Source organism: Micropterus dolomieu, linkage group LG07 (genome assembly GCF_021292245.1).
Source record: "Micropterus dolomieu isolate WLL.071019.BEF.003 ecotype Adirondacks linkage group LG07, ASM2129224v1, whole genome shotgun sequence".
In the NCBI taxonomy this organism is placed as follows: domain Eukaryota; kingdom Metazoa; phylum Chordata; class Actinopteri; order Centrarchiformes; family Centrarchidae; genus Micropterus; species Micropterus dolomieu.
Window position 1 is genome coordinate 23,290,811 of NC_060156.1, and position 9,823 is coordinate 23,300,633.

The following is a 9,823-nucleotide window of genomic DNA, read 5'->3' on the forward strand; positions in this document are numbered from 1 at the left end:
TTATTTAAAGGTACCCGGTGGATTTCTTTAATGGAGCAGCTTTTGCATGCTCACTCCTGCCAGTGGTTTCACACTATTGCACTGAACAACAGGTGGTGGTAATGTGCAAGCAAATACAGTAATGCACCAACAATGGTAGGGAGAAAGAAGAATGCAAGTAAACCTGCATGTAAACAATGTTATAAATTGGCTTTGTTTTATACGCATTCAACAAGTTTGTTAGAGCTCAAGGATACACAAAATGTGCTGGATGACAATGGATGTAAACATAGTTTATTTGATTACAGCAGAACTACATTTTTTGGTACATTTTTTGCCCTGTTTGGTTTGCAGTAAACTTGGCTTCTTTTTCTTTGTTAAAAGTAGATTTCAGGCCATTTTGGCTCCTTATTATAGGAGTGTTAGTACAGTGCATTGTTTTCTACTTGTATGATGTAAAAAGAGATTTCTTCAACATAGTTTGAAAAAGATTATTTGTATCTACTGATTTTTATAGGCTACATTTTGATGAACAATGGCTTTGAACTGCACTGCAAAGAGCTATAGCTTTTGCCAGTTGAGGATGCTTTCATCCAAAGTGCGTTATACCACCATGAATTGTACGCTTAAATGTTTATTATTGTCATCTTGTGCCTTGACCACTGAGGCTTGCTCCTGGCAAGCCTGTATTTGCCATCCGAACTCTGCAGCTCACCCTGAATGCAGGAGCTTGGCTGGTCTTCAGCACCCTGCAATGGCTACTGTTGGATTTTCAAATCCGATTCAAGAAACTGATGACTGCCCACCGCGGTGAGAATGGCACAGGCCCATCCTGCATCCAGGACTTGGTCAAACCATACACCCAAGTCAGTCCACTATGCTCTGCTACTGCCAGACGGCATGCTGTTCCCTCTTTACTGCTCAACATTGGCCCATAAAAGACAAAAAAAATGGCTTATTCTCTGTCTCTTATTGTTTCTAAATGTAGCACTTGAAGCAGATCAGCATATTTAATGGAAACTACTTGCATGATTCTTGCTAGTTTTTTGCTAGTCTTTGGGTAGTAGTTGAATGCACTTACTGTAAGAGACTGTGGATAGAAGCATCAACTAAATAAATTTTATGTAATGACTGGTGACCTCTGTAGGAATCGAACCATTGACAGTATGAGTAAATAAATAAATAAATAAATCAAAAACAAAAAGCAGGAAAACACCACTCCTCTTGAATTAAGGACAGGAATTTATCTTAGACTAAGAAGAAAAGAGAAGGAGGCAGAAGAAAAAAAGAAGCGTCGAAGAGCAGGAGGATCAACCTCTACAGGGTGGCCAGGAAACAGGATTATGCACACAACCACACACACACACACACACACACACACACCAGCAGGCATACAAACCCATCTCCCACCAGTCTGTCTCTGCTACACCGACCAGATCTCCCATCACCCAGGCATGAGAGAACATACCGGCTCAAGTCTAAATCTGACGCACCAAAGAGCTTAGCCTCAGCGCCTCAGGAAATAATAATGAATATGGAATGATAGTCTGTATTTTGTGCTGCAAATGCAACCAGATGCAAAAGGTGGAGGGGGAAAAATCAGGAGCAGATGTTTGAGAAACAAGAGGTCTTAGGGACTGTGAGCAGCCAATTTGCCCTGCAAACATATTGTAACCCTACCCAGCATGTAGCATAATCACTTATAGTATGTATATCGCCACTTTGTAATGAGGGAAAGTATGGAACAGAGGCGTTCTGCAGCTGCTCCCTGGGAAAGTTCAGTTGTTATGGAAGCAGCCAGGCTAGACACAACACCACCCAATTAACATAAAGATCTCTGACAACGAGGGAAACCGCACATGTCTGACACATTTCTATAGCCTACTGTACATGTGGTGGTGGGTGAGTGTGTATTTGCATATCTTCCTCTTCCATAGGCTGCAGACATGCATACAGAACAGCGCAGACAGCTGGTGTACAGTTCAGCAAAGAGAATTCTGCGTTGTTTTCTGATGAAAGACCCAGTGGTTGAGTTTTCTGAAAATATATTATACATAAAGATTTATTCCACTGTCTGCGAGATCCTTCTTAACTTTTAGTGTTTTTCTTTGTCTCCATTTTATTGGTGCCAGGAGCTAATGATGGCTTTTCTGCACTGCACTTTATAGAGATGACTTGAGTTATACAGAAAAAAGTCAATAGACAAGTGAAAAAGCAAATCAGTCGGACTTCAAGACCTAATATTAGTGTTATAAATCATGATAATGAGTATATCTGATATTTATCCAATGAAACTCTCACACATCGCTACTCAAAACTAAAATCTGTAACTCGTTACATGGTGGGTAACCAGAAGGAAAGAGGAAGATGCAAAGAAACTTAATTTAGAAAGTGGCTGCCAATTGAACCGAACAATGAGAAAGCACAATGTTTTTACAAAGAAGTAATGTTTTGTTTGTTTTTTAAATTAACAAATATGAAATCATGAAATAAATATATTTTTGTTGTGTGATTGGCTGTACGCTCAAATTCCCACAGATGTTGGACAAAAGATATTTTGAAATAAAAACAGCTGGGATAAAAAAAACTAAACATGATTAAAGAAAAGAAGCAGTATCAAATTACAGTTCACAATAATGAGCTAAGTTTTAAAAAAGTATTAATATTAAAAGGAATGTTTCACAAAATGTTTATATTAAATATTTATTCATTCACTTTTTAAAAATTATATACATATTTTTATATATATTGCTTTACATTTGTTGTTCTCAGTTAATAACATGAGATAAAAAAAATTTCTGTCACCTTAGTTTAACTTTGCTGATCTGCTGCTTTATCCGTTTTGTCCTTTCACAGCCACCGTATTGTGAAGTCACAATCCAAGATGGCGCTGCCCGTGCGAACTAACTTGAAACATCTCTTCAGATTCATTCAGAAGTTTAATTCCCCGAAAAGGTTACTCTGCGCTGAGGTCTGTACGGAAAACAAGGTACGTGCTGCGGTGAAAATAATGTCTTAACTGTGTCTCAGCTTGAATAAGAGATTCAAGTCTGCAGACTGCACACAGACTGAAACTGGGTTTGTGTGTTTCTTAGAATTTTACTATTTTTCCATCGTCACGTGTTAAGAATTAGTATTTATTTTTCCTTTTCAACGTGTTTGTGTTGTGTTGTCTCTTCATGAAAGGTCATCTAGTTTATTAATCTTTTAATCAACAAATTATTTGAATTGATAATTAGTGACCTTTAGAGCAGATGTGAGAACAGACTGGCTGTTTGTATAAGAGCATGTCAGCTGTTAATTATCTCAATACAGACAGTGAACATGATGTCTGTGCGATGCATCACCAGCAGAGATGGTCAGCAGAGATGCTGGTGATGTCAATGTAACGTTACTTACACACAGAACAATTTACAGGAAGATAGAAATAGACATTGCGCTAAAAAACAAGGACAATGAAGCTTAACAAAGAGGCAAAATTAAACATCTTTTAGACAACTGTATTTGTGAATTGTAAACTAATACAAATAGTACAAAGGAATACATATTGAATGGAAAATGGATCACTTTACAGCATACATAAAGTGGTTGGTCATGTACAGTATATGGAGGTATACATGTTTATACAGTATCAAAGTTGGTTGAGTAACTTTGTTTACAAGACATGCTAAGCTGGCAGAAATAATTGTTTTATCCACTGGGAAAGATCAATCTTATCTGCAGTGCAAAATATTAGTGGTGCAACATATTTGTAGTATAATATAGCTTGTCCGTTGACCTCGTTGTGGCGCAGATGCCCAGACTAAAACAGTTACATACTGTCTTGTTGGGTAGTGGTGATTATGTGTATCACACGATGTTATGGTATCATAGTGCTAGGGTCGATGTTCTTTGGACTATCTGTAGGCCCTATGCGGCTGTGGTGGACACTTGTGGCTTGCTTCAGATGAGCTAAAACGTCATAATGTAGGTCTTCCTTTTGCTGCCAAAACAGCCCTGAGATGTCGAGAAATGGACTTCCCTGTGTATCAGCCCCCTTTTGTAAGCACTGTGTGTTCAGACACCTTTCTATCAGAACCAGCATCAACTTTTTCAATAAATTGACCTACAGTAGCTCGTCTGTGGGATCGGACCACGGTCCAGCCTGTCAGTGATCCTTGGCTGTCCATGACCCTGTTGCAAAATCACATATTTTCCTTGCTTGGACCACTTCTGATAGGTACTACTGACCACTGCAGACCATTTTGGAGATGCTCTGACCCAGTTGTCTAGCCATCACAATTTGGCCCTTGCCAGAGTTACTTTAATCCTTACACTTGCCCATTTTTCCTGCTTCCAACACATCAACTATGACGACAAAATGATCACTGTGCCACAATAATGAGATAATCAGTGTTTTTCACTTCACCTGTCAGTGGTCAACAGTACATGTCTCGGTTGCAGTTCTATAATAATGTCTTACTTTTCACACACAATGAGATGCACACCAGTGTGAGTTTAAATGCAAGCCCATCAAAATTAAAAAAAACACCATGCAGCTCTTCTCCAGTATACTCCATACTTTATTCACAACCGCTTTTGCCCATCTTGCCTTCATATGGGTCATCAGGAATAATTTATATTCAAATTTAAAGAGGCCACATTATGCTCATTTTCATGCTTTTATTTGCGGGTCCTACTAGAATAGGTTTACAGGCTTTGATGTTCAAAAAAAACCCATTCTTTTTCTCATACTGTACATCGCAACAGTAAATCTACTCACCCTCGGGAAAAGTCACGCCGTGATTCCTGAGGCTTCTTGATCAGCTGGGAATATCACTGTAGCTATAATAACCATGGCAGGCTTTATGCGAATGTGTTGTAATCACATAGATGAGTAACGGAAGAGAAGGTCAGGAGCAGTGTTTTCTGTGGGACATAGTAACTCCCTAAGGTGTACTTTGGGCTTTCTAACTTTGCAGACCTTTTACATGCACTAAAAAAGATATATAACACATTAACAGAAAGGGAAACCCCCCAAATGCATAATATAGCCACTTTAATCAAAAAATGTTTGTTTTGTTGTGTATTAAAGTACATCAATAAATATCAACCAATTTGCTATACATTTTTATAGAAAACTCTCAAATACCTATTTGGGTTTTGATCTCAAATGTCAAGTATCAGTTTGGTTCTAGTTCTTCTTTTTTTCTTCTTTGTCCAAATGGATTGTAGTGTTAGTGTTTTAGTAAGTTGAGTCGAGCTCAGTCATCAGCAGAACCTACTAATTATATAATTTTCATGCTTTTAAAACGTGTAACTTTATTAAAGCTGGTGTAGGCAGTGTTGGAGAAATAGCAAAAGATGCATAGATCATGAAAATACATAACCGGAAAATCCCACCCCCTCCCTTCAAGCCTCCCCCAAAGCCACTCTCCCAAAACACATTTTCATGCACAGTGAGTGTACATGTAGAGTGCACACAGGTACGTAGACAGGCGGGTAGGCCAGCCAATCGTTTCATTTGGGCCGTACTTAATGTAGCTTGGGACAGCCACAGATACTGGATTTTCTACATTTTTGTGTTGGAGCGTTTGATTTATAGATTGGTTTTGGGATGTTAATAGAATTTCAACAAATAGGCTATAACAAAAAAAATGAATTAAATTGCCAGCCCCAGCTTTAAACTACAGTGCACTGTTTTCCATAGCATTGTTATTTAGTTCTTGTATGGCTTCTTGTGTTAAGACAAAATTAAAAACTGAGCAGCTGAGTGCAAGAATTAAATCATCCAAAGTTTCTCCTGGGCAGGAAGCCAAAGCGCTGCACTTCTTCATCAAATATGCGACCGAGAAAATAGTATTTTTAGGGTTAGTCCATTGCTTTCAAGTGCAACAGTCTCTGCAAACTGTTATTGTTACATACATAGAGAATACTTGTGGAATTGTAGCAGGGAGGTTTGGTATTTAGAGCAGCTGCATTTGGTTTGACAGCAGAAAATGTTTTCAGAGACTTAAAACCTCAACAGTAACTGTCAGCTATATGGTGTCAGTTGGTCAGAATCAAAGAGTGAAGGTTGAGTACAGATGAAAGCAAACATGGTTATGCCCAGTCCCTGGGGGAAAGGCATTCTGGGAATTGGAGGAAATAATAAACTGGAGTTGAACTAAACAAGGCAAGTGGCAAAATGTGGTTGTAAATGTGACACATTGATTATATTTTACTTTAGCTGGCTTAGGTTTTATAAAACCACAAAATTATATTGTTGTTATTTGCTTGGAAATATAATTTTTTATTGCTTAAAGTTCCTGCTGAGTTTAAATCATACTTTTTGGATTATTCTGTTTTGGGCATTTCCTCCTCAGCACTAAGTGGCCCATCACATTCTTAATTGATCGTTTTTGACTAAAGCAGCTTTCATTTGTGACTTTTTCCCTTTTCTGCCTTGATTTTATTCAGTTCAGTTTCCTTTCCTAGTCTGACATGTGACATAATATCCTCAGTAGCACTACTTGAGTGTTCCCTTTTTTACTTCATTGGATTCAAGAAATGGACCTACTATAACTCAGCTTAGGGTTTCCTATCATTGCACGGCTGCTTTGGGGAAGCAAATGGGGTGTTAAGGCAAACAACGAGTCCCCGGGCACATGTAAGAATAACCGGTGCGTTTCAGTACAACAACGATGCTAATTATTGAGCTGTTCTTGCATTACGCTGCAGTTAAAAACCTCAACCATCTGACCAAAGCCCTGTGCTGGTTGATGAACGAGCTGTAATACAGTATGCGCGTTCACCGCCGTCCTGTCTGTGTTTTGTTAAGGCAATGTCTCTGGAGAGACCGGAGAGGTGTGTGACGAGAGGGGAGGAAGGGGTGGAAGCGAGGGACTCAGAAAGCATCACAGCAGTGCTTCATTACCAGCAATAACATCAGAAATGAAGTGTTGGTTTTCATTTGTTTTAATTTTCTCCAAATGTGGAAGGCTGAGTCCAAACACCAGCACACTCACAATGCCCTGAGGTGTGATGTGCGTCAAACAAGACGCTTTTTGGAGTTTTTCTCTGCTCTGGAAAATGTGTTTAAAAATTCAATGAACCTCAACAGACTGACACAAAGATGAAGTGTGACCTTTGAATTTTTAGAGAAATGTTTGTGGTCGGTGGACAGCTGTGTGTTGCTTTTTAAAATCTTGTCACTAGTAGTTAAAATTTGCTGTTAATGTCTGCTCATAATAGCAGATATTATTTAGGTTACCTTTTTGACCATTTAACAACTCAGTTCAGTTGTTTCTTGCAGTCCTGACATGGTGACACAACCGTGTCACCATCAGGTATTTCTCAGAGAGAGAGAGACATCACAGGTGAACTTGATATTTTACAGATCAGAGTTTGTCATGTCTGTGACGATAACCCCGGTAATGTCATCAGGGCTTGGGCTTGGACCCTGCCAAACTGTCACAGAAATCATGTATTAAAAACTGATATGGATTTTGAAATACAGTTTTTAAAAATGTTAACCAGGCGGGGAAGCTGTAATAACGGACACTGTTGACTTCCATTATGGGAAATATAGCATCCATGATGTTGTCTGCCATGAGTTCCCAGCTTTATGGAAGTGCAGAACTAAATTGTCGGGTTACTCCTTTAAGTTTAGGAAGTGCAAAAAAGAATACCCATCGCAAGCTACGTGAACCAACCTGCAGCTAAAAAAAACATAACATATTCATTTAGGCTACATGTTTTTCTGTAAAATGAACCACAATGGGAACTTATAGAAGTCCCGTATATGTACACATCTGTTCCTCTAAAATAGCAAGAGTAGATGTATTTGTAATTTTGTTTCTCTTCTGACATTTATTCTTTAATCTAATTGACATACAGTGGTTTCAAAAAGTCAAACAAGCAATTGTTTTGTATCTTGTATCAAATATTTGATTTATTTATTTATAACTTAAAAACTTACCTGAGTAGTAAATGTATACATTCGAGCCATTGGGGAGGTGTAAATCATTAGTCGGGGACACCCCTAGAGAGTATCCAAGTTGTTTTCTCAAAAATTTTAATTTTAAAAAATCTATAATGGCCCTAATACGCCATCGTAAATTTAGCCGTTGTAATGTTTGCTTGGGATTGAAAAGTGTGTACTCTCTACAACCCTACTGCCTTACAATAACCTCCGGCCTCATGTCAGCTGTAAATACAGGGCTCCTAGTTCAGCCGTCCCTCGCCTGTGGTCCTGTTATTGACTGATATCAGTCATGTCAGCCACGGGCTCCAGGAAAGAGGAAGTGACTTCTAATTTGCCTCTCTGTTCTCCGCTGTTCCAAATTCACTTACTCGGGTGTCAGCTAAAACCATTAGAGCAGCTCCTGCGCCACATGGGAGAGGCTGACGAGAGCGAGGAAACAAGGCCTCCCCTTTGAGGATGTTCATTAACTGCCCTATTTATTTTCAACTGTCAGAAAAGCCCGCTAATTCTCAGCAGTCCCCTCTGTGTAATTAGGTCTGTCGTAGTCATTCTCCAGCCAGGGCCCTCACTCAGATGCTTTGCACACTAACCATTTCTTAAAACTTTCCCATATGTCAACATATTCCTTATTTTTTAAATTCATAACTAGCTAAGTCAAATTACAGAATCAGCCTGTAGCTGTGCACCCACAGTTGGGCCTGGGGAATCTTTCTAGTTTTCCTGTGTTTTTGTGCGTGCCTGATCCAGCGCCTTTTGCTGAGAGTCTGACATTTTTAATTAAAACATAGCAAGTATCTGGTATCAAGATATCAACATACGCCACCTTTGCAGGGGTAAATTACAGAGAGGCTGCTGGTAGAGGTTTGCCGTGAGTCTTACCATAATTACATATTGATACATTTATGAAGTGTGTGCTGGTTATTTTTTGCTGTGTTGTTACTTTCATGTGTTTTTTGGGTATTATTAGCTTACCTGTCAGTCATTTGTTTCCGGCAAGTGAAATAAAATTAAACGTGTCCAACAGTTTGGAGGACTGAATGGAAACAAGTAGCTCTGGCCTGAGTTTGTTTTTCTACCAGTGAAAAAAATGAATCCAGCTAGTTTTGGCTTTTCCAGCTGCACATAGCTGCTTTATGTGTGGTTATGGATTATTGGTTTCAACTGCCTGAATAGTTCAGTTTTAGACAGTGATAGTGGTTTAAGCTTTTTTGGGAGTTAATAACACTGGTAGGTGTTTATCAGGTCTGATTTTAGTCAGTCAGTAGCTATCAAGGGATGAGTGTTGGACATAATTTTCAACTGCGTAAAATATTTCTGTGTGAGGTTGTGCTGATCAGCACTAGAAAACACAGCCTTGTTACTTATTACAGCGAGACCACTCTGTTGGCAAAAGCGGGGATACTAACGCAGAAGTCTCAAAGAAATTACACAGGGGTGTCTGCAAAAAGTGAACTAGCTCAAGTTTTTCTGCAACTCAATGCAACGCCATCTGGAAATGCACTACCTATTGCATTTCAGGATGGCAGATTATGAACAATATGATTATGTCAGCTTTTAAATTTGGCTTATGGTTGTTTTAAGCATGTGCTAATTAACAATAAAGACAATAAAATGAATATGCATTCAGAAATAAATATTTTAATTAACTTTTCTGCTTTATCAGCAGTAAAAGCACCTCAACTTAAACTTCTCAACTTTTAAAGGAGACCTATTATACTGCATTTCCAGTCCTATATTGTAGTTCTGTGACCTCTGTATGGCAGCTTTGCATGATTCAAAGTAAAAAACTTAAACTGGCCCTTCATGTAGGCAGTCATTTCAGCCTCTGCACGAAAAAAAGTTGTAGATGCTCCTGTCTCTTTAATGCCCCCCCCCCCCCCCCCCCCCCCCCCCCCCCCC

At 39.0% G+C, this 9,823-nt stretch overlaps 1 protein-coding gene across 1 annotated transcript in view; it reads left to right on the forward strand.

Moving 5' to 3' along the window:
- The first annotated feature begins 2,838 nt into the window (after positions 1–2,838).
- Positions 2,839–9,823, forward strand: part of wars2 (tryptophanyl tRNA synthetase 2, mitochondrial) — a 28,617-nt gene continuing 21,632 nt past the window's right edge. The window contains exon 1 of the mRNA XM_046054935.1: positions 2,839–2,968. Coding sequence (XP_045910891.1) covers positions 2,864–2,968 — 105 coding nt within the window. The 5' untranslated portion in view covers positions 2,839–2,863. The remainder of the gene's footprint in view (positions 2,969–9,823) is intronic.